General features: G+C 43.1%; 2 protein-coding genes across 11 annotated transcripts in view; one reads left to right on the forward strand and one right to left on the reverse strand.

Moving 5' to 3' along the window:
• The window catches only part of rnft1 (ring finger protein, transmembrane 1), a 37,668-nt gene extending 23,753 nt beyond the window's left edge, over positions 1 to 13,915 (reverse strand). Inside the window, exons 1-4 of the mRNA XM_048557033.2 lie at positions 13,803 to 13,915; positions 10,806 to 11,287; positions 1,415 to 1,491; positions 915 to 1,015 (exon numbers count right to left, since the gene is read on the reverse strand). Coding sequence (XP_048412990.2) covers positions 915 to 1,015; positions 1,415 to 1,491; positions 10,806 to 11,287; positions 13,803 to 13,828 — 686 coding nt within the window. The 5' untranslated portion in view covers positions 13,829 to 13,915. The remainder of the gene's footprint in view (positions 1 to 914; positions 1,016 to 1,414; positions 1,492 to 10,805; positions 11,288 to 13,802) is intronic.
• A 181-nt stretch (positions 13,916 to 14,096) lies between these two features.
• Positions 14,097 to 25,600, forward strand: part of LOC125464605 (uncharacterized) — a 117,802-nt gene continuing 106,298 nt past the window's right edge. For 9 of the 10 annotated variants that reach the window (XR_007250055.2, XM_048557192.2, XM_048557195.2 and 6 more), the window contains exons 1-4: positions 14,097 to 14,167; positions 15,338 to 15,426; positions 17,517 to 17,663; positions 25,238 to 25,352. Coding sequence is in view for 9 of the 10 variants with exons in the window: in XM_048557192.2 (XP_048413149.2) it covers positions 14,122 to 14,167; positions 15,338 to 15,426; positions 17,517 to 17,663; positions 25,238 to 25,352 (397 nt within the window). In the remaining variant the exon portion in view is untranslated. Of the gene's footprint in view, positions 14,168 to 15,274; positions 15,427 to 17,516; positions 17,664 to 25,237; positions 25,353 to 25,600 lie in introns of all 10 variants that reach the window. The other variant, XM_059655411.1, reaches the window with a different exon arrangement.

The following is a 25,600-nucleotide window of genomic DNA, read 5'->3' on the forward strand; positions in this document are numbered from 1 at the left end:
TACTACACCCACTCCCTCCAGCACCTACACTCAGCAGCGTAGCATAACTTACAAGATGCAATGGAGAAATTCAAAGATCCTTAAGAAGCATCTTCCAAACCCATGACCACTTCCATCTTGAAGGACAAGGGCAGCAGATATATAGGAACACCACCACCTGCAAGTTCTCCTTCAAGCCAATTACTACCCCGACTTGGAAATATATCATTCCTTTACTGTTGCTAGATCAAAATCCTTTAATTCTCTCCCTAATAATATTGTGGGTGCATCTACAGCACATGGGATGCAGCAGTTCAAGAAGGCAGCTCACCACTACTTTCTCAACAGCGACTGGAATGGGCCATAAGTGCTGGCCTAGCCAGTGACACCTTAGAATAAAACAAAACATTATATTTATAAAATCAACTTCCTTTGCAATCGTGTAACAAACTTAACATTCTGTAAAGTATGTGAAAACATATTTATACCTGCAATGCCTTGTAACTAATCAGGACTAATCACTAAACCTTCTGATAGACCAAGTTTAATTGACTTAGCTCTTACAATTATGTTAAAGTGAACATCAAAATTTTGCACAAAAACTGAAATTGTTGAAAATGCTCAGGAGGTCTGGCAGTATGTGTGGAGTGAAATCAGAGTTAATTGACAGTTCTGAGGAAGGGTCACTCCACCCGAAGCGTTAACTTGGATTTCACTCCACACATGCTGCCAGACCTGCTGAGCTTTTCCAGCAATTCGTTTTTATTTCTGATTTACAGTATCTACAGGTCTTTTGGTTTTTAATCAAAATCTTGCAATTCATTCCGAGAGTTTGTAACCACTAAAAGTACAAAACAAATTTCTAACTTCATTTATGGTATTATCTTCTCTCATTTGCATAACATTAAATATTACATTATTACATATAAACATACCTGTAGAAGAGTGACTGGGACCGAAAAGTGTCATAGAGGAGAAAGGTGGAAGCTGTTAGAAATGCAAGCAACCAACTACAATGTAATATAGAGCGGCGCTCCTAAAAAAGAAAAATGCAGAGTAGTCACCTTCAGTCTGAATTTGCATTGTTGAAAAAGATTATCATCAATCACTCTCATCATAGCAAAGCTCGACCCACAGGATAACAGTAGAATGATGTTTTTCAGATTCTGTGTCAGCAAGAGGATTTACCACCTGGAATCCATGGCATGGGCTATTTCTGTTGAAATTACCAATCTGTCTGATTTTATCTGGCAGATTTTATCTGACAGAGCACATTTATCAACTGAGTCACTACAACAGCCTTGAAATAAATGCGTACATGAATACTGGCTAATTATGTAAGGAATATGTTGGAGATTGATTCCATTAAGGGGGCATGGATTCAAGAGCAGAGGGACGAAAACTGGCAAAATGTTTTTAAATAAAAGAAACCTACCTGGAGGAAGACCTGATTTATAATTATCTTGTTTGCATAAAGGAAAGTTATGCACAGTCCAACACCGACTGCAATACCTAACAGAACAAAAAATATTTGTGATTGACTGGAGTGGAATTTTATAATTTAAAAAACAAGTTCACTTTAAGTAGGGAGAGGGAAATATTTATCTAAATTGTGAGAAACCTAAACATGCCAAAAGGGAGGCAACCGGATACTTGGGAATCTTAGTTGTTCCTAGTTATTGCATTTGTGCATTATATTGGATAAGACACCTAGACACCCTGCAATTCAGTGTAAAACAGTGTTATTCCAAAGGTGAATTTCTTTGCTGTCCTGGCAATATTTATCCTGCAATCACGAGCGAGTTGAATTGTGTAGATAGACAGAAGCTGCTCCTACTCAAAACAAGAACAAGAAATGAGACAGCATAAGTTTAAAATGATGTGCAAATGAAGCAAAGTGATAGTGTAGAATGTAGTGACCAGAAATATTGTGGAGGCAAGTTCAACTGAGGAATTCAAGAGGGCATTGGATGATTATTTTGATAGAAATGGTGTCGAGGGATATGAGGACTGGCACCAGGTAACTGAACAGACACAATGGACCAAATGGCTCCTTGTGCACCATGACAATTCTGTGATTCTGTGAACATCAGCTGGGATCATTACATTGCCCAGACACAATAATGAACCTTGTCCAACTGTGTGTTTTCAACCTTAAAATTTTATTTTCAAACAAATATTAGGGAGCCATTCAAGTCTCAAACTCAAAATTTTTCATTACAGCATGGTTTCCAGCAACACTCATATCCTTGTATGGCATTTACATTATTTTACATTTACATTAATTGATATAGCACAAGTGTGGATAAATAGGAATCTATTATTAAATCAATATTCAACAAAGCAATCTGTAACTTCCATTTTCGATCACAAACTATAACTGATTATGATCTGTTGATTGAAACAATCCCAACACTTTTAAAAGCCAGAATTCCTAGGATCCAAATTAAATCATTAACCAACACATCCTTCTGTCACTTCCCTCTGTACTGCAATATTTCCAATCTCCCTTCCCATTTTGCTTTAGATACTTTTCCAACTCCCTACACCTGCACGTGCACTGTGTCAACTAATCAATTTATCTCATCATAAACTCTCCACATCCCATCACGGTGGCACTCAACCTCTTATCTCATTTTTCAGCTTATGAAAAGGTTGTTTCACGTAAACTCAGAAGTACACACTACATCCAGATGGCTTTAAAATTAACTGGCTGAAGATCACACAAATGAAACCATAAGTAATTCTTGTTGGAACCCGAGAGCTCCCATGGCCAGCGCCAGGAATGCACAAGAGACATACATTATATAGTAGTCCTTGTTTTAGGACTACTTTTTAAATTTCATATACTCCCAATATCTCTTTCTTCCCATCCCTCCCTGAGCTGCAACTCCGTCCAGTACCCATACCAATCTCACCACACCAAACATGTTTTTTCAAAACCCTGATCCTTAGTGGGCAGCAAGATTCTGGCATTCTGCAAGTTTTCTTCCTGACTCTCTGGCAGGAAAGCTGGTTTAAATTTGAGCCTGTGAAGCCTCTTGATTTAATCATTGTAGATGGGAATTTGTGGCGTTATTAAGTTTAACCTTTTGCTGAAGTTCAACAAAAAGATCAGTGTGTAATTGAAGCACAGTTAAGTAAGGTGATAAACTCCCCATCATTACAAACAGCAAAAATTTGGTTTGGGTAATGCTGGAAAAGACATTTTGACAAAGCTTTTTAATCTTCCCGTCATTGAGACAATTTACAAGACAATTCAACCAACATTTAGAACAGTACAACACAGTCCAGGCCCTTCGGCCCACAAAGTTGTGCCATGGAATAATCCTAATCCAAAAATAAAATAACCTAACCTATACTCCCCTCAAGTCACTGTTGTCCATGTGCATGTCCAGCAGTCGCTTAAATGTCACTAATGACTCTGCTTCCACGACTTCCACTGGCAAAGTATTCCATGCACTCACAACTCTGGGTGAAGACCCTCCCTCTGATGTCTCCTCTATACCTTCCTCCTAACATCTTAAAACTATGACCCCTCGTGGCAGTCAATCCTGCCCTGGGGAAAAGTCTCTGGCTATCGACTCTATACGTGCCTCTCATTACCTTGTATACCTCGATCAGGTCACCTCTCTTCCTCCTTCTCTCCAGAGAGAAAAGTCCGAGCTCAGTCAACCTCTCCTAAGACAAGCCCTCCAGTCCAGGCAGCATCCTGGTAAACCTCCTTTGTACCCTCTCCAAAGCCTCCACATCTTTCCCTATAATAGGGTGACCAGAACTGGACACAATATTCCAAGTGTGATCTCACCAGGGTTTTGTAGAGCTGCAGCATAACCTCGCGGCTATTAAACTTGATCCCCCTGTTCATGAAAGCCAAAACACCATATGCTTTCTTAACAACCTTATCCATTTGGGTGGCAACTTTGAGGGAACTATGCACTTGAACACCAAGATCCCGCTGTTCCTCCACACTGCAGAGAATCCTGCCTTTAATCCTATATTCAGCATTTAAGTTTGACCTTCCAAAATGCATCACTTCGCATTTATCCAGGTTGAACTCCATCTGCCATTTCTCAGCCCAGCTCTGCATTCTGTCAATGTCTCGCTGAAGCCTGCAATAGCCCTCGATACTATCAATGGCACCTCCAACCTTTGTGTCATCAGCAAACATACTAACCCAGCCCTTAACCTCCTCATCCAAATCATTTATAAAAACTACAAAGAGCAGAGGCCCAAGAACAGAGCCCTGTGGGACACCACTCAGCACTGACCTCCAGGTAGAATATTTACCATCTACAACCACTCTCTGCCTGTCAGCCAACCAATTCTGAATCCAGACAGCCAAATCACCCTGTATCCCATACCTCCTGACTTTATGAATGAGCCTGCCGTGGGGAACCTTAATCAAATGCCTTGCTGAAGCCCATGAACACCACATCTACTGCTCGATCCCCGACAACCTGTCTCGTGACTTCGTCAAAGAACTTAAGATTTGTAAGGCATGACCTGCCCCTCACAAAGCCATGCTGACTCCCTTTAATCACGCTATGCTTTTCCAAATAGTCATAAATCCTATCTCTCAGAATTCTTTCCAAAACCTCACTGACCACAGACGTAAGACTGACTGGTCTGTAATTTCCAGGGATTTCCCTATTCCCTTTCTTGAAAGGAGGAACAACATTTGCCTCCCTCCAATCTTCCGGTACGACTCCCGTGGAGAGTGAGGAAGCAAAGATCTTCGCCAGCGGCTGAGCAACCTCCTTTCTCGCTTCCCGGAGCAACCTAGGATAAATCTGGTCTGGCCCTGGGGACTTATCAATCTTAATGTTTGCCAAAATTTCCAGCACATCAACTTCCTCAATCTTGATCTGTTTATGCCTGTTTTCCTGCTCCTCAAAATTCTCATTCACAACAAGGTCCCTTTCCTTAGTGAAAAACAAAGCGAAAAACTCATTTAGGGCTTCCCCTATCTGCTCAGACTCCACGCACAAGTTCCCTATGCTATCCCTGATCGGCCCTACCTTCTCCCTGATCATTCTCTTATTCCTCACGTATGAGTAAAATGCCTTCAGGTTCTCCCTAATCCTTCCTGCCAAGCCTTTTTCAAGCCCCCTCCTGGCCGCCCTCAGTCCACTTTTGAGCTCCTTCCGAGCAAGCCTGTAATCCTCTAAAGCTGTGCTAGACCCTTGCTTCCTCCACCTTACGTAAGCTGCCTTTTTCTTTTTGACGAGAAACACCTCTGTTCCTGTCATCCAAGGCTCCTTAATCTTACCCCTTCTAACCTGTCTCAGACGAACAAATTTATACATCACTCGCAACAACTGCTCCTTAAACACAGTCTCCACATGTCCGTTGTGCCCTTTCTGTGAAACAATTGCTCCCAATCTGTACTTCCCAACTCCTGCCTGATAGTGTCATAGTTTCCTTTTCCCCAGTTAAATATCTTCCCCTGGTAACTGCTCCTTTCCCTTTCCATGGCTATGGTAAATGTGAGGCTGTTGTGGTCACTGTCACCAAAGTGTTCTCCCACCACGAGATCTGACAACTGTCCAGGCTCATTGCCGAGCACCAAATCCAAAATGGCCTTCCCCCCTAGTCGGCCTGTCCACATACTGAGTAAGGAAACCCTCCTGAACACATCTGACAAAAATGGCTCCATCCAAACCACCTGCTCTAACGAGGTTCCAATCAATATTGGGCAAGTTGAAATCACCCATAACAACAACCCTGCTACATAGAACAGTACAGCACAGAACAGGCCCTTCAGCCCACAATGTTGTGCCGACCATTGGTCCTCATGTATGCACCCTCAAATTTCTGTGACCATATGCATGTCCAGCAGTCTCTTAAATGACCCCAATGACCTTGCTTCCACAACTGCTGCTGGCAACGCATTCCATGCTCTCACAACTCTCTGTGTAAAGAACCCGCCTCTGACATCCCCTCTATACTTTCCACCAACCAGCTTAAAACTATGACCCCTCGTGCTAGCCATTTCTGCCCTGGGAAATAGTCTCTGCCTATCAACTCTATCTATGCCTCTCATTATCTTGTATACCTAAGTTTGCTACGTTTGCACTTTTCAACAATCTGCTGGCCTATGAGTCCTTCAATCTCCCTACTGCTATTTGGGGGTCTGTAGAAAACCCCCAATGAGGTGACTGATCCCTTGCTGTTCCTAACTTCCACCCATACTGACTCAGTCGATAAACCTTCCTCGGCAACCTCAGCCCATACCACCTCAGTAGACGAGTCCTCATCTAAAGTTCTTTCAGCCACCGTTATACTGTCCTTGACCAACAAAGCCACACCTTCCCCGACTTAATGAAAGATCTAAACCCTGGAACCTGCAACATCCATTCCTGACCCTGCTCTATCCATTTATACTGATTGAGAGAAAAATTTCTAATAGCTGGCAAGTGAACTTTGATTGGTTAAGGCATTGCCATGTAGAATTCAAATGCACTAATTAAATGATGAATGACAGTTAACTGACAGATTTTGTTTAAATTTTAAAGCAAGTTTGTTAAATTTGATTGGTCCTGAGAAATGAACCAATGAATTGCCGTCACCTATTTTATTTATTTGAAACAGGCACAATACAAGTACATGATATAATGGGAACGGCAGATACTGAAGAATCTGAGGTTACAAAGTGTGGAGCTGGATGAACACAGCAGGCCAAGCAGCATCTTAGGAGCACAAAAGCTGATGTTTCAGGCCTGGACCCTTCATCGGCCTTTTCTGACGAAGGGTCTAGGCCCGAAACGTCAGCTTTTGTGCTAAGATGTTGCTTGGCCTGCTGTGTTCATCCAGCTCCACACTTTGTTATCTCACAATACAAGTACATGTTCTTTTTGTCTGCAAACGACAGGACTAGTCATGACACACAATTTGTTGATACAATCATGCTTGTTAAGGATAGCTATTCCAAGCTGGCCTTGAGGCTTTGCAATGCTGCCAAATATTCACATTGCAAATGGAAATCAGATAAGTCGTTTAGAATTGTGCAATAAGCTAAGTCAGCTAGACACACCTTCAATGATTCACCACCTTCAGCGGACACTGGGCTCGTGGTGGCATAGCCACGAGTGGAGGTCTCTGAACTCAGCAAATGTCTCTTTGCAGAGAGATTTATTATGTGTTTAGTGGCATCATTAATTTCACTTCCAAACTATGGAAGACTCCAAGATGATCACACTTGGTCCTTGAAAGTGTCCCATCTACTTCAAATTAACTTGGAAGAGCAATGCATCTTAAAAGTTTGAGCCACAGGTGTAGCTAGCTATTCAATGCTGCTACAATGTAATAGCAATGAGTGATGTTGGCTATACATTCCAAAATTTGGAAGATCGTACAATACAGCATCTCTTTGACTGTTCACAACAAAAAAAAATGTACTGATTATATTCAACCAGCTACACTTGCAAGACTCACAATATAGGTGTTCAAAGTTAGATGTGATTCTGTCGCTGGACAACAGTTGCTAGATAATTCTGTGTTCAAAATACTACCAATTTAGGGTGAGTCAACTGGACGAGCAGTGTGGTTCACTTGCATACACTTGAAGCTACAAGCAGTTTTCTTTGCAGACAGAAAGAACATGTATGCATATTGTGCCCGTTTCAACTCAACAAAACAGGTGACTACCACTTGTTGGTTCAACTTTCAGAGCACTGTCCTGATCAAAGTCAACATGCTTAAAATTTAAACAAAGCCTGACAATTAACTGTGAACATGAGAACATGTAGGAGCAAAATTAAGCAATTCACTCATAAGTCTGCTCCACCGTTTAATACAATCATGGCAGATCTTATTTCAGCCTCGACTCTCCATTCTTGCACACTCTCCATAACCCTTCAACCCATTTTTCATTAAAAAAAATCTGTCAATCTCCTCTTTAAATTTACTCAATACCCTAGGAACCACCACATTTTGGGGCAGTGAATTCTGTAGATTCACAACCCGTAGAGAAGTAATTTCTACTCATCTGCTTTAAATCTGCTACCTTTTATCCTAAAGCAATGACCTCTCCATCAATTTTCTGAAGAAGGGTCCTGACCCGAAGCGTCAAGCTTCCCTGCTCCTCTGATGCTGCTTGGCCTGCTGTGTTCATCCAGCTTCACACTGTGTTATCTCAGATTCTCCAGCATCAGCAGTTCCTACTACCTCTCCAGCTAGATTGCCCCACAAGGAAACATTCTTCTTGTGCCTACTTTGTCAATCCTCTTTAGATCTCCTCTCATTTTTCTAAGCTCTCTTCATAAGCAACCCCTCATCTCTGAAATCTAGTGAACCTCATCCAAACTGTCTCCAATGCGACTACATCCCTCCTCAAGTATTGGGATCAAATTTTGCACAATGTTTCAGGTACAGTTTCATTGATACCTCACACAGTTGCAGGAAACCTTCCCTATTTTTATACTCTATCCCTTCAGCAAAATGCCAAAATTCTACTTGCCTTCTATAATATTTTCTGTACTTGTATACTCGTGCAAACAGAAACTGGTGCATTCTGATGGTAACACATCTACCAATGTGTAAGCTCCTCTCATGCAGTATTAATGTTGGTTTGCCCTTTGAATTGACATTCTTGCGAATTATCCTGACAACTTCAAGATAAAAAGCTTTATCAAAACATGTCTATTTCAGCAATGTTCAAGTTAACTGCCATGCAAAAATTCAGCTCTTTAAAATTTATTGATTGTGTAGGGAATAGGAATATCAGCAGATCAGAAAATCATTACGGAGGGGAGAAACCAGCCGGGGGTTAGGCTTTCCATTCTTAACATCTGCTAGGAAGAGAAAGGTCTTGTGTCTTAATCTCTACCTAACAGAGGTTTCATCAGAATTGATTCCTTGCTCAAAAATGAAAGACTGTGACTGTTCACATAGGGCAGAATCGTGCCTGGATTCATACGCAACAAGAAACCATTTGCAAATATACCAGAAAACATCCGGTGCCAAAACAAATGGTAAAATGATAAAGGAAAATAAGAATACATTACTTCTAACAGGAACCTCAGTGCTTCCAGTGAGGAGTTGTTATTCCACATGTAAACAGGACTGATTGCTACACTTAATGATTTTGAAATGTTCCATGTGTGACAAGTAACACAAAAGCCCAAGTAGGTGTAACTGGCTTAAAGCAGAAAAGGGAAGATAAAAGAAGGATTTTTCAATTTTAAAAGTATCTTCCTCTAACAAAGGATGCTGGACTAGATAACTGCACATCTTCAAAACATATGCTGCAAAGGACTGTTTTACAAATATTTCTGGGCTTTCCCCCCACCTCAGTTTGCTCCCCTCTCCTCTTGAGGACATCAATTTGACCTAATATGCAGCTCCAGGTGTCTTCTATACTATTGTATCATTGAAATGGACACCCTTCAAGTACAGAGCTAAAGAGCAGGAAGGCTATTTAATCGTGAAACATCACAAAGAGGTACACTAACTAGAAAATTAGTGTGTATATGGACAAGCATGAATTCTATTACTCAGCATGGGAACCATATCATGGGGAAACTGGAATGGGAATTTCTTTCTGGTCTGCTCAGCTTAATTTTATATATTAAAAAAATTCATCCATGGGATCTGGGCAACAAGCCTTTATGGTCTCTCCGTTTGCCCTTGACAAGGTGGTGGTGAACTGCTTTCTCGAATTGCTGCAGTCACTTGGTGTGGGCATATACACAATGCCATTAGTGGGGGATGAGAGTTCCAAGATTTTCACCCAGCAACACTAACAGAGCAACAATGTATATCCTGGTCAGGGGCAAGTGGCTTGGAGAACTTGCAGGTGGTATTCCCATATATCTGCTGCCTTTGTCATTCTAGATAGCAGTTGTAGGTTTGGAAGGTGCTGTCTAAGTAGCCCTGATGAATTGCTGCAGTGCATCACGTAAATGGCACACACTGCTGCTACTGAGCATTTATGGACGGAGGGAGTGAACGTTTATCGATGTTGTGTGAATCAAGCAGTCTGCGTGTCCAGATGATGTTGAGCTTTGAGTTGCAATCATCCAGTTAAATGGGGAATATTCCAACACACTCCTTACTTGTGTCTTGTGGATGAAGGAGGCGCTTTGGGCAGTCAAGAGGTAGAGTTACTTGCAGGAACCAGATCTTATTACATTTGGACATGGATTGCTTCAGTATCTGAGGAATCCTAAGTGGTGATGAACATTCTGCAATCATCGGCAAACGCTCCCACTCGACCATATGAAGTGGAGAGGTCAAACAGCTGAAGTTGGTTGGGCCTAGAACACAATTTTGAGGAACTTTACAGAGATTTATTGGAGCCAAGGTGACTGATTTCCAATATTCCCATTAACTCTAGTTTTGCTAGGACTCCTCCACATCACACTTATCCAAGTGGAGCCTTGATGTTAAGGGCAATAACTTTCACAGTATCTGGAATTTAGTTCTTTTATCCAAGATTAAACCAAGGCCGTAATGGGTCAGGAGATGAGGGACTCTCTAGCACAATCCAAATTGAGTGTCATGAAGCAGATCATGCTAAGCAAATGCTGCTTGATGGCACTGTTGACAACACCTTCCATCACTTGACTGATGGCATTCCACACTGAACACACTCCAGCCAGAAAATTGTCAGGTGTGCACTACGACAGACTCTGAGAACATGTCTAACTTTTTAAATACCATATGAGCCCTGAAACATCTCAGAGTGTCATTTGCCTCGTCTCCCAACACAGAAGACCAGAAAACAAATTCAGAATCTGACAGCTGAATAAAAAATTTCAAAGTCATCTGCAATTCATAAGAATACCCTCTACTAAGCCAAAATTCTGAAATGTTTCTCATACCTAGAGCATGCTGGAAAACCAGTTTGGCACAAATGATAAGAATATATGGGAGACTCTTCTGAAGCCACAGAAAGATGTACCGAAGTTCTGAAACTGAGCTGGAGGATTCCCTGTCATCTAGTTCAGACCTTTCTCCAGCAGGACCCTCTGATCTGGGATGAGAACGTGAGTGACCATGTGAATGAGAAGAGTTTGAACGCTGGGTATCTGCCCCAGATCTGTTGTCCTGGCCTTCAGATGCTTCCACCTGAATTTGAACTTCGTCTTTGGAAGGACGTGGCACGCTTTCTGGAGTCCCAACAAATAAAGCAGGATGTGAATCCATGCTTTCGCCTACAACTCCATTTAATGGTGACATGTGGTGATGGCTGATGCCTGTATGCATAGTGACAAATTCTTTCTGCTTTTCAGATCCCCTTCCTGCTTGGCTGTTCAAAGTTCCTGATTTATGAAGTCCTCCAAAGCTCTGACCTGAATGTCTCCTACAACATTAAACATCAAAACAGTGCATTAGCTCCAACACTAGAAATCAATTGACATTTTATCTCAGAGGAGGTATTTTGGCCAAGTTAGCCTCTTTAATATCCTTTCTGCTGCTAAAAGGACAAGTGCACAGTCCCTTCTCACCTAAGCTAGCATTCGGCTTCTAGGAGATGGAAACAATACAGGAGTGCCTTACCTTGATTGCAGTCACACAGAAAAACAAGAGACTACTTTGTATGTGTCCATCTCACTTGGTTCTGGTTATAATGTTTCATAGTTATATTTGTATGCATTTTGCAAAGTTACTATCTATATTTGTTGGGAACCTGTAATCTAGTAATAGCTCTTGCAAAATAATCTGAGAGCTGCTTGGTAGATACAAAATCATTATTGTATTCAAGCATTCTTCTTTGAGGGGGAAACATTAAGACATTCTTCTGGAATACATCATTCGGCTTTTAGCAATGTTGGCTGAGAGAGTAATTTATTCAACCGATTCAGACAAAAGGGTAGTGCTACAGCACCTCTCCTCATCACAATTCCTCTAAAGCTTCTTAACCGGCAATGAAATATTTTTAAAGTACAGGTCATTTTTATGATGTAGGAAACACAGAAACCATCCATGTCAATAGGAAGCTGCTGCAGACAGCAATGAGATAAATGATCAGATATCTGCTTCGGTAGTGCCGCTTGAAGGATAAATATTTATCAGTACACTGGGGATAACTACACCACTTTCCCTTCAAAATAATGCTAAGGATCTCTTGCATCCATCTGAGAGAATACACAGGACCTTGAATTACTATGCAAAATTTGATTCAAAACAAGACCCACTGTCAATCTCACAATTTCGCTGACAGAGTGCTGAAATGTCAGATGTGCTGTTGTTGCAATAAAGGCAGTAAGCAACAAACTTATATTAAGAAAAAATAACTGCAAATACTGGAAATCCAAAACAATAACAATAATGGCTGGAAAAACTCAGCAGATCTAGCAGCATCTGTGGAAAGAAAGCAGAGTTAACATTTTGGGTTCAGTAACCTTTCTTCAGAACTGATTTTACTGAGGAAAAGTTTGGTATATATGCTGACGATGGAAAGGCAGGGTTTGGATAGTCACCAATAGGTGGCGATGCAGCCCCGAGAGAGGTAGGGTAAACAATTGGGCAGATAACGAGGTGTAGAGCTGGATGAACACAGCAGGCCAAGCAGCATAATGGGTAAAGATCAGCCTGGGAGAATCAATAGTTGCTAATAAGGACCAATAGTGGCTGACAATGGGTTATTTGCGATAACAGCCTACATCATGACAAGTTCTGGTGAGTGGGGGTTGGGGTTGGGGTAAGGATACAGAAGAAAATGTTCAAGCCCTAAAATTATTGAACTCTACATTGAGTCCAGGAAGTTGTAGGGTCGCCAAGCAGCAAGTGAGATATTCTTCTTCCAACTTGTGCTGAACTTCACTGGAGCACTGCAGCAAGCCTGTGACAGAGACGCTGGCCAGGGAACTCAGTGGTGTGTGGAACTGGCAGGCAACGGAAGCTCAGGGTGGATAGAACGTGGAGCTGGAGGAGCACAGCAGGTCAGACAGCACCTGGGGGGGGGGGGCAAGAAAATCTGCCCTGATGAAGGGTCCTAACCCAAAATGTGAACTTTCCCACTCCTCAGATGCTGTGTGACCTGTTGTGCTTCTCCAGCCCCACATCTTATCGATTCTGACTTTCAGCATCCGCAGTCCTTGATATCTCCAAGAAGCTCAGGGTCATTTTTTTTTGCAGACAAAATATAGGTTTTCAATAAAGTAGTCTCCCAACCTGTGTTTCAGTTCCCTACTGCAAAGCAGACCACATCATGAGCAGTGAATACAGTAGACTAGATTGAGTGAAGTGCAAGTAAATCACTTCACCTAGCAGCTACATCTGGGACCTTGGATAGTGAGGAGGGAGGTAATAAACAGGGAGGTGTTGCATTTTCTGCAATTGCATGGGAAGGTGCATGGGTTGAAGAAGGAGTGGACCAAGGTGACCCAGAGAACGGTCCCAAAAACTTCGTTCATCAGTTTAAATGGACAAGAACGTATTCCAAGTGCTAACTAAAAAAATTGTTGCTGAACCATTCTAACCCCCCCAAAAAAATCCGCTTTTCATCTATGGCAGTTGTTATGTGGAAGGGAGTTTGTTAGCGCAACTTGGCTGTCAGATTTCACTTCATAACAATAGTGGCACTTCAATAATAGTTAATCGCTTTGCAGCATTTTAAAGGGTTTTGAGAAGATTAATTGCTTGCTATAAACACAAGGCGTTTGCATTTTGGGGAGGGAAGAAACACATAGGACTTCGAAACATCATTCACAAGTAAAAGAAAAACATTGAAATCCCTTATCAACAACTACAGCTGAAAGTAAAGCAAGTAGGTCTCAACAGGTTATTTGTTGAGGGGGGAAAAAAAGAAAAATCTACAGGTCTATCCACATTAGCCGCGGGTATTTCTGTAAGAATGAGTTATGGGTATTTACCTGTCATTTTGAGGCCGGTGTTTCATGCTGGAAGAAGTCCAGCATCACCTCCCCTCACAATTCGCCACCTTCCCCCCCACCCCCAACCTTCAAACTGCCATTTCCCCAGCCAATGTCACAAACCGACTCCGGAAGAGGTCATAGGTGAGAGGTCACATTTTTACCGTCTCCAATTATATATTTCTAAAATTGAAATTGGGACAGGGCGAGGCATAAGTAACGCGTTTTTATAAACACACCCTCATTTTCTGTGTAATTCAGAAAAATATTTGACTTTTCTTTGAAAGGCCAACCGTCCGCTGACGTGGTGACGTTCGATATGCTCTGTTACTGTAGTAACGGGTTTAACAGTGCGCTGTGGACCGGTAAATATTTAATTCGTAGCTTTGGCTTCTAATATTTCATAAATAGTTTAGCATAGTGAGTTGTTATGACCTCCATGATCTGCCTTCCTAGTCTTTAATCTATATTTTCGTCTCATCTGGTAAATGCAGCCCTTGTTTAAGTCGCAGGTATTCTTGTCATGGGGAAGGTGGAAGAGAGTTTTCCAAAGGTGAACTGTAGTTACTGGAACCAGGTGGATTTCATTGACTATGATGTCCTTGATTGGGGTTAACCTGGGTCGATCAGGGAGCCGTGGGCAACAGATAGATAGGGAGGCTAGGGAAGCTAGGTGCGAGCAGACTGTGTTCCTGTATCCTAGCATTTGGTTCCAGAAAAGCTTGGTCATTAACCATATTGTTGACACGCAATATTAAGCCTATGCACAAGGAGCTTTGTTTGGGCAATACCCATAGTAGAATGAAAGCTCAGCAAGGAAACATCAATGCTTCCAGTTCACAGTACAACTCTCTAATTTCTGTGCAAACCTCCGATTGTCCCCTTTTGCAGATCCTGGATTCTCATCACTCCACCATTGGCACAATACCTTCAGCTGCCTATGTGCTAAACTCTAGCATTCCCTCCCTAAACCTCATTATGATTCTTTCTTTTAACATGTTCCTTCAAGCTTGTATGTACTAATATATCTTTATGTGTCTCAGTGGTGTTTTGTATGTCTTAGAGGTGTTACATAAGTACAAGTTATTATTGTTTGTTGAACCATTTCCTTAGTACACCTGTGATCCCAGGGGAGAAGTTTGTGACCCAATGAAATTCTCATGTGAGTGTTGGGCAAAAGCAAGTTCAGCTTTGGCGGTGATACCCTTGTAGGTTAAAAAGCCTGTCAGTTTGTACTGTCACACATTGCACATGACAAGTGACCATTTGTCAAGAATACCTCAATAGGGAGGTATTCTGAAAGTAAGTACCTAAGCCAAAAATGAGCTATGTATAAAATAGTTTCAAGTGACTTTTCCAAATTTTTGTATTATGTTGACACTGTTTCCAAAGTGTCATTTATTTCAAAGGCCTACTGCATAACATTTCACAAAACTAGACGAACTTGTCAACAGGTTATTGTTTAATTGCAGTTTGGACTTTTACACATCAATTATAGTAGTTCAATATCTCAAGAAACTCTGAAATTCATCCAGGGTTTACCATGAATTACCATCCTTTCAATGTGGATTGGCTGGACTCTAGTCTCCAAGCAACATTATTACCTGGGAAACCATGGCACAAGGTGAGCACGTTATCTGGATTTCACAATTCATAAATCTGTACAAAGCATCTGTGGAGTATTTGGTCATATGGAGAAATTCCTTGGATTTACATCAGGATGTATGGTGAATTCTGGAATAGCCTATCAATTAGAGCACTTGCATGTAAGGAAATATAACTTAAATGGAGGAAAATCTGATGGGTGTCTTACAGTCGTGCTGTCTCATGGACTTCCTAATAATTTGCTGTTCCCGGGCAATCTGGTGTAAGTGGCGGTACATCTGGGAATATCTCCCTTCATGTATTGATCTACCTAGCTATGCAAAGCCTGAATGCATCCCTTAGAAAGCTTCAAAATTTTTTTTTTAAAATAAGAAAGCAGTCACTTTCAGATGTTTCATTCCGACCTGTAGCCAGATGTTTATTGTACCTTCTAATCTGAATACCCATCAACAGACAACCCTTAGGTGTAAGTATTGCCACTCCTCAGCAGCAGAGCATTAATAGATTGTGCACTACAGGCTATATCACTCTTATAAACCAATATGTCATCCAATTTCCTATAAGCAAAGTTGCAGGAAATCATTGTCATTACTCACCTTGTTGCTGTACAATGAGCAACTTCAACAAGAGAGGATTCAGCCATCTCCTTTTGACATTCAGTAGTATTATCATAGCTGAATTCCCCTTGTCAATATTTTGGGTGTTGTCATTGTGCAAAAGCTAAATAGTGCCTGGAAATCCTTTCCTGACAGCACTATGGATGTACCTCTAGCGGTTCAAGAAAGCAATTCACTGTGATCACCTCTCCAAGAGCAATTGGGATTAGATAAATATCCACCTGGAAATTCAGTAGGGGTTCTACCAATTTCCTGCTTTGGGGTTAGTAGCAGATAGAGGGAGGCCTCGGAAGAAGAGTTTGCATTATTTTGTCACAGTTCTATGTAGCTGTTCCATCAGTAAATCTCGATGGTTCTACTTGAGCTGTTAAAATTTACAGTAAGTTTTGATTAAGAAAATAACATGAAACTATTTCCATTGGTCTGGCAGAAGGATTAGAAACCAAAGGACAAAGATTTAAGATACTGTGATTGGTAGATAAATCAGAAGGGAGATCAGGAGAAATTCTTATGTGCAGAGCACTGTAATGTTCTGGAGTGCACTTCTTGAAAGGGTGGTAGATTCAATAGTGATTTTCAAAAGATGATTCAATATTTGTTCAATAAGAATTCGCAGGGAACATGTATGAGAGTTTAACACAATTATACAGCTCTTTCAAAGAACCACAATGGGTGCAAAGGACTCCTAAGTTTGCAGCACCATGAATTGTACAAAAAATTTAGCTTGTGGCATTACCTTTATCCCACCACTAAAGATACCATTCTTCCTCATGTGAGGAATGGGTCAATGACTATCTGTAGCAGTCATTTGCAAGGTAAGTACAAATGAGAGAGGCACCCTAACTGGGAGGAATAAAAGCACTTAGACATGTGAATGAGCATCAGTAGTATTCTATTCAGCCCCTTGAGCCTGTTTCGCCATTCAATAAAATCGTGGCTGATCTGATTGTAATCTCTTTCCACATTCCCACCTACCCTTGATAATTGTTCATCTTGCTTCTGTCTACCTCTTTTTTTTTCTTTTTTTTTGCATCTCTAATAAAATGCGATGTATGGCCTGTTACACCTTGAGTGCAGTAAAAAAAGCATACATTCTGTGTTCTGTGAAATGCAGATTTGAGATTTCTCATGGCATGATATTTGCACAGTTTCTTGACAGTGCAAAAGACCAAAGCTCCAAAAACTTAAGTTTTAAAAAAGAATAAAAACTGAAAGAACTAAGGATGCTGTAAATCAGGAACAAAAACAAAAACAAAAACAAAGTTGCTGGAGAAACTCAGTAGGTCTGGCAGCATCTGTGAAGGGAAAAACAGAGTTAATGTTTTGGGTCTGATGACCCTTCCTCAGAACACTAAAAACTAAGAGAAGATATTGCTCAACCTCAAAAGAATTGGAGGGCAAAAAAATTGTAATTGATTTTAAAGCAGATGGTTCTGTGTAAAATTTTGTTCCATACTTAACATTATTGTGCTTTATATTTTGTTGACCTCAGGTATGTGAGAAATTGGAACATGCTCTTGCTCATGAACTTGAAGGTCATTTGAAGGATCCTGAGCAAAGACAGATCATTTTTCAACTACTGGGGATTCCTTATGTACAGAAGCACTTCAGCAACTATACAGATCAACTCAGTTTACTGGTGAGTACTGTATGGAAAGGATTATGTCATATAACTATTAGTCATCTAAGGAATGTTTCAGTTTTATGTTTTTGTGAAGCCAAACTTCAGTAGATTGTTCACAGGAAGTTTAAAAGTATTTTGTTTAATAATGGTGGGAACTTTATAATATTTAATGAATCTTCAATGACAATGCTTACAATTAACCAAAGGAAATATTCAAGTTGACAGAACATAGGGCTGTTTTGTCATTAGAGAGAGACTGGTGGTGGTTTAACTTGAGAGTCCTACACCTTTGGGAAAGGGAGAGGCTGAGAAGGAGGATTCTTCATGGCAACTTGAGCCAGTGTGGGAATTGAACTCATGCTGTTGGCAAAACAGCCATCAAGCCAACTGACAATATAGAACACTTTTCTTTCAAGTTGCAAAACTTTCCTGTTTTCCTAATAGTAGTCCAACAGCCACTTCCATTTATAGTCCCCAAAAAAAAACTGGGAAAAAAAAGTGGTCTCCTTATCATAAAATGTGAGGCTGGATGAACACAGCAGGCCAAGCAGCATCTCAGGAGCACAAAAGCTGACGTTTCGGGCCTAGACCCTTCATCAGAGGCTCTGATGAAGGGTCTAGGCCCGAAACGTCAGCTTTTGTGCTCCTGAGATGCTGCTTGGCCTGCTGTGTTCATCCAGCCTCACATTTTATTATCTTGGAATCTCCAGCATCTGCAGTTCCCATTATCTCTGGTCTCCTTATCATCTAAGGTTTGACTTGAACAACCAATTTAAATAGTGTATCAGAGTGCCAGTCAGTGTCAATAGTTATTTTACAATAATAATTTCAGTGCCTTTGGGAATTTTGTTCCCTGTGAAAAGCCAGGTCCAATGTGCAATACTAGTGAGTAATAACATGTATATTTGTTTAAATCTTTGTCATTTTTGTCAGTTTTCAGAGTACCATTACTAAGAAGTGGTGGCTTGACTCATAGGCGTTGGTTGAAAATGGTGAAAAACTCAATTTCTTTTACAATTACCTACAATTACAAGTAGGTACCCACAATATAGGTAGAAAGAGGAAAGAGGTTCTGCTGAGGGAATATGCAACTATGGGCTAAATTAGAAAGCAGAACCAAAAAGGTGGTAATCTCTGGATTACTACTTGAGCCACGAGCAAATTGGCGCAAGGTCAACAAGAACAAAGAGGTGAATATTTGGTTCAAAGATTGGTATGAGAGAAACAGGTTTGAATTCATGGGACAAGGATATCTGTATGGGGGAAGGAGGAAGCTGCTCCGGGGGGACAGGCTCCACTTGAATCATGCTGGGACTAGAGACCCAGCAAATAGTACAACAAGTGCTGTGGTTAGGGATTCAAACTAAATATCAGGAGGGTGGGTTCTGTTGTTTGGAAGATTATGGAAAGAGTGGTGAGATCAGCGGAGGTTAAAGTTTCCAGAACAAGTAATAGGACAGAAAGTGTGGAAACGGTCAGAAATCTAACTTCAGGCACTGCACCTAAAGGTACAACTATGAGAAGGAGACAGTCAACACACAACTGAGGATGTTGTACTCAAATGGATGCAGTATAGGACAAGTTAAATGAGCTCGTAGGTCACATTGAAATTGGGAGCTATGATGTTGTGGGTGTCACAGAGACCTGTCTGCAAAATGATCAGGGCTGGGAACTAAATATCTAAGGATAGACCACCTATGAAAAGGACAGGCAGGGGGGTGGGGGAGGGGGGAGGTGGAATTGCCTTGTTAGTAAGAAATGAAACTAAATTGATAGCAAGAAGTGATATAAAGACAAAAGGTGTAGCATCTGTGTTTGGGCAGAGTTGAGGAACTGCAAAAGAAAAAGAAAAAAATTTCTTCAGGTCAGAGGGGTGGCCATGGGCATCCGCATGGGCCCCTGTTGTGCCTCGCTCTTTGTTGGGTACTTGGAACATCTCTTGTTGCAGTTCTATTCCGGCTCCCAGCAACAACTGCTCCTCCGATATATTGATGATATTGTTGGTGCTGCTTTCCACTCTTGTCCAGAATTGGAAAAGTTAATCAATTTTGCTTCCAATTTCCACCCTGACTTCACTTTTACCTGATCTATCTCTGACTCCTCCCTTCCCTTCCTCAACACCTTTGTTTCTGTTTCTGGGGATGGATTGGCCACTAATATCCACTGATATCATAAGATTAAATTAAGTCAACTTCGACAAGGGAGCCTCCGAAATGTCCCCCATCTTCAGCCGAGGATTCCCAAGCATTGTTGTTGACAGGGTCCTCAACCGGGTCCGACCCACCTCCCACACTTCTGCCCTCATCCCCTCTTTTCTGTCCCACAACAGCAATAGCATTCCCCTTATCCTTACCTACAATCCCACCAGCATCCACATCCAGAAGCTCATCAGATGCCATTTCTGCCACCTCCAGTGAGATACCACCACCAGACATATTCCCCTCCCCTGATAATAAAATGTGAGGCTGGATGAACACAGCAGGCCAAGCAGCATCTCAGGAGCACAAAAGCTGACGTTTCGGGCCTAGACCCTTCATCAGAGAGGGGGATGGGGGGAGGGAACTGGAATAAATAGGGAGAGAGGGGGAGGCGGACCGAAGATGGAGAGTAAAGAAGATAGGTGGAGAGAGTGTAGGTGGGGAGGTAGGGAGGGGATAGGTCAGTCCAGGGAAGACGGACAGGTCAAGGAGGTGGGATGAGGTTAGTAGGTAGCGGGGGGTGCGGCTTGGGGTGGGAGGAAGGGATGGGTGAGAGGAAGAACCGGTTAGGGAGGCAGAGACAGGTTGGACTGGTTTTGGGATGCAGTGGGTGGGGGGGAAGAGCTGGGCTGGTTGTGTGGTGCAGTGGGGGGAGGGGACGAACTGGGCTGGTTGAGGGATGCAGTAGGGGAAGGGGAGATTTTGAAACTGGTGAAGTCCACATTGATACCATATGGCTGCAGGGTTCCCAGGCGGAATATGAGTTGCTGTTCCTGCAACCTTCGGGTGGCATCATTGTGGCAGTGCAGGAGGCCCATGATGGACATGTCATCAAGAGAATGGGAGGGGGAGTGGAAATGGTTTGCGACTGGGAGGTGCAGTTGTTTTTTGCGAACTGAGCGGAGGTGTTCTGCAAAGCGGTCCCCAAGCCTCCGCTTGGTTTCTCCAATGTAGAGGAAGCCGCACCGGGTACAGTGGATGCAGTATACCACATTGGCAGATGTGCAGGTGAACCTCTGCTTGATGTGGAATGTCATCTTGGGGCCTGGGATGGGGGTGAGGGAGGAGGTGTGGGGACAAGTGTAGCATTTCCTGCGGTTGCAGGGGAAGGTGCCGGGTGTGGTGGGGTTGGAGGGCAGTGTGGAGCGAACAAGGGAGTCATGGAGAGAGTGGTCTCTCCGGAAAGCAGACAGGGGAGGGGATGGAAAAATGGAAAAATCCTTCCCAAAATCCACAAACCTGCCTGCCCTGGTCGACCCATCGTCTCAGCCTGCTCCTGCCCCACCGAACTCATCTCCACCTATCTGGACTCCATTTTCTCCCCTTTGATCCAGGAACTCCCCACCTACGTCCGTGACACCACCCACACCCTCCACCTCCTCCAGGACTTCCAATTCCCTGGCCCCCAACACCTCATATTCACCATGGACGTCCAGTCCCTGTACACCTGCATTCCGCATGGAGATGGCCTCAAGGCCCTCCGCTTCTTCCTGTCCCGCAGGCCCGACCAGTCCCCCTCCACCGACACTCTCATCCGCCTAGCTGAACTCGTCCTCACACTCAACAACTTCTCTTTTGACTCCTCCCACTTCCTACAGACTAAGGGGGTGGCCATGGGCACCCGCATGGGCCCCAGCTATGCCTGCCTCTTTGTAGGTTACGTGGAACAGTCCCTCTTCCGCACCTACACAGGCCCCAAACCCCACCTCTTCCTCCGGTACATTGATGACTGTATCGACGCCGCCTCTTGCTCCCCAGAGGAGCTCGAACAGTTCATCCACTTCACCAACACCTTCCACCCCAACCTTCAGTTCACCTGGGCCATCTCCAGCACATCCCTCACCTTCCTGGACCTCTCAGTCTCCATCTCAGGCAACCAGCTTGTAACTGATGTCCATTTCAAGCCCACCGACTCCCACAGCTACCTAGAATACACCTCCTCCCACCCACCCTCCTGCAAAAATTCCATCCCCTATTCCCAATTCCTCCGCCTCCGCCGCATCTGCTCCCACGACAAGACATTCCACTCCCGCACATCCCAGATGTCCAAGTTCTTTAAGGACCACAACTTTCCCCCCACGGTGATCGAGAATGCCCTTGACCGTGTCTCCCGCATTTCCCGCGACACATCCCTCACACCCCGCCTCCGCCACAACCGCCCCAAGAGGATCCCCCTTGTTCTCACACACCACCCTACCAACCTCCGGATACAACGCATTATCCTCCGACACTTCCGCCATTTACAATCCGACCCCACCACCCAAGACATTTTTCCATCCCCTCCCCTGTCTGCTTTCCGGAGAGACCACTCTCTCCGTGACTCCCTTGTTCGCTCCACACTGCCCTCCAACCCCACCACACCCGGCACCTTCCCCTGCAACCGCAGGAAATGCTACACTTGTCCCCACACCTCCTCCCTCACCCCCATCCCAGGCCCCAAGATGACATTCCACATCAAGCAGAGGTTCACCTGCACATCTGCCAATGTGGTATACTGCATCCACTGTACCCGGTGCGGCTTCCTCTACATTGGGGAAACCAAGCGGAGGCTTGGGGACTGCTTTGCAGAACACCTCCGCTCAGTTCGCAAAAAACAACTGCACCTCCCAGTCGCAAACCATTTCCACTCCCCCTCCCATTCTCTTGATGACATGTCCATCATGGGCCTCCTGCACTGCCACAATGATGCCACCCGAAGGTTGCAGGAACAGCAACTCATATTCCGCCTGGGAACCCTGCAGCCATATGGTATCAATGTGGACTTCACCAGTTTCAAAATCTCCGCTTCCCCTACTGCATCCCTCAACCAGCCCAGTTCGTCCCCTCCCCCCACTGCACCACACAACCAGCCCAGCTCTTCCCCCCCACCCACTGCATCCCAAAACCAGTCCAACCTGTCTCTGCCTCCCTAACCGGTTCTTCCTCTCACCCATCCCTTCCTCCCACCCCAAGCCGCACCCCCCGCTACCTACTAACCTCATCCCACCTCCTTGACCTGTCCGTCTTCCCTGGACTGACCTATCCCCTCCCTACCTCCCCACCTACACTCTCTCCACCTATCTTCTTTACTCTCCATCTTCGGTCCGCCTCCCCCTCTCTCCCTATTTATTCCAGTTCCCTCCCCCCATCCCCCTCTCTGATGAAGGGTCTAGGCCCGAAACGTCAGCTTTTGTGCTCCTGAGATGCTGCTTGGCCTGCTGTGTTCATCCAGCCTCACATTTTATTATCTTGGAATCTCCAGCATCTGCAGTTCCCATTATCTCTGATACTATATTCCCCTCCCCTTCCTGGTCTGCGTTCAGCAGAAACCATTCCCTCCAGGACATACTGGTCCACTCTTCCTTCACCCCCAACATCCCCTGCAGCACTTTCCCCTGCCACTGGCAAAGGTGCAACATCTGACCATTTACCTTCTCCCTCCCCAGTATCCAAGGACCCAAACATACCTTCCAGGTGGAGCAACACTTCACCTGCACTTCCTAGAATCTAGCTTACTGCATTTGCTCACAATCTGGTCCCTTCCACATTGGGGAAGTGAAGCGTAGACTGGGTGACCACTTCACAGAGCATTTATGTTTTGCTCACAAAAAAGTCTGAGCTTCCAGTTGCCTGCCACTTTAACACTTTAACCACCTTGTTCCCTGGCCAACATCTCCATCTCTGGTTTGCTGCAGTGTTCCAGTGAAGCTCAGCACCAGCTGGAAGAGCAACACCTCATATTCCACTTGGGAACCTTGCAGCCCTTTGAACAGCCTAATCTGCTACTATATCTTATGGTCTTGTGATTTAATTAATATGCAGCTTTTTTAAAATTTGTGAGAATACATATGGAGACCTAATACTTTGGACTTGGGTGTAGAATTATTCAATACTTTATGCTAATTAAGTGTAGCATAAATAGCAATTAACTTAATTTTTTTACTTAAATTTTTTTGAGAAGATTTGTAGCTCAGGTTGTGTACGAGGTTGTAGACTTGTTCACCGAGCCAGTGTGTTTGAAAGCAGGGTGACGAAACATCGGCAAGGTAACATTGTCAGTGTGCCTTCAGTGAAGCATTGGTGTTCTGTCCTGCTTGTCATTTATATCCCTTGGTTTGCCGGGGTTGTCAGCATCACCTCCGGTTCTGTTTTTCAGCAGTTTGTATATCAGGTCCAATTGAATGTGTCTGTTGAACACCATTGACAAATACATTGAACTGGACCCAACGTACAAACCATTGAGAAACAGAACCAGAATTGATGCCAACCACGCCAGCAAACCGAGGCATATAAATTACAAGTGGGACAGAGTACCAATGCTTCACTGGAGGCACACTGACATTGTTACCTATTAGTTTGACGAAACATCTGCTTTAAACACACCAGTCCGGCGAGCAAGTTGACATGTTTTTACTGTTGTCTCATTTTAATTGTTACAATTATTATACTATAGAACTCAGGTGGCTTCAGTTTAAACACAAGAAAATGGGAAATCTGAAAAAGAACAGAGTGCTGGAGAAAAACAGCAGGTCTGGCAGCGTCTGTAGAGAAAATAGAGTTGACATTTTGGATCCAGTGACCCTTCATCAGGGCTAAAGATAGCTCAGGAAGGGTAGAATTTATGCTAATGATTGGGTGGGAATAGAATACAGCACATAGACACATTGGGGAGAGAGAGAGAGAGAGAGAGAAGGAATAGGCAGATGAAGAGTTTGCGTGTGATAAGCCAAGAGAGAGATAATAGGTGGGTGGGGTGCTAACGAGAAGTGCAAAAATTTGGAAAAGAGTTGGCTGTGCTGGGAGCTGCCCATACACGATGGACCTGGAGGTCTGGGGAAGAGCAGCGTCGGGGACAGAGTACTCCATGTTCTGAAATGGTTAAATTCTGAAGAAGTCCTGCTCTAAAAAAGGGTCATTGTACAACTGATTTCTCTCCACAGATGCTGGCAAACCTGCTGAACTTTTCCAGCAAGTTCTGATTTTTGTTTCTGGTTTCCAGCATCCACAATTGTTCTTTTTTGTTCCGTTGAGTGATGAGTCCTGAAGAATGTCTTGGTAGAAGTTGAGGTGTTAATTTTTTAAAATACTAATGAATAAGTATTTTATGCAATTCCTTTATTATTATATGATGAGACACTAATATAAATGGGGTTTAAAAGAATAAAGGAATTTCAAACAAATGCATTAAATACTTTAAAAGGTACTATTCACAGAGCTTCATTTTAGCTTCAACTGTCTTCTTGAATCCATTTTTTCATTCTGTAGAGTTAGCATTCAGAATTTTAATGAAAAACTTAATTTTTAAAAATGCTAACACTATTCAGAATTCTTCATAATTTCTAATCTTTCATAGTTTTGGACTGCAAACAAAATAATTTTTCAACCCTGTCTTTGTATCTTCCTCTGAAACAGCAAACACCCAATATGACGGCTACCCAACATGAGCTTCAACTGCAGAGTACACAAGTTTGGCTACAAGATCTACTGACAAAAGTAGCCAAACAGTGCGGTTGCCAAAGAAATCCAGGTGATACTATGGATTCAAATCTCGTACAACTATTTTTAACTAATGTTCATGTAGTTTTTTATGTTGAGGTTGTTGGATTGCTTGCTGAGCTGGCTGGTTATCGTACAGATGTTTTATCACCGTGCTAGGTAACATCATGTGTGCGGCCTCCCTTGATGCAATGTTGTTCTACTCCACCTGGTATTTGTATGATCTGGCCTGTTAACTTGGATTGTGTCATTTCTGGTTCTGTTCTGCATGGGTTTGTA

This window comes from Stegostoma tigrinum, chromosome 27 (assembly GCF_030684315.1).
Source record: "Stegostoma tigrinum isolate sSteTig4 chromosome 27, sSteTig4.hap1, whole genome shotgun sequence".
NCBI classification, from domain to species: Eukaryota; Metazoa; Chordata; class Chondrichthyes; order Orectolobiformes; family Stegostomatidae; genus Stegostoma; species Stegostoma tigrinum.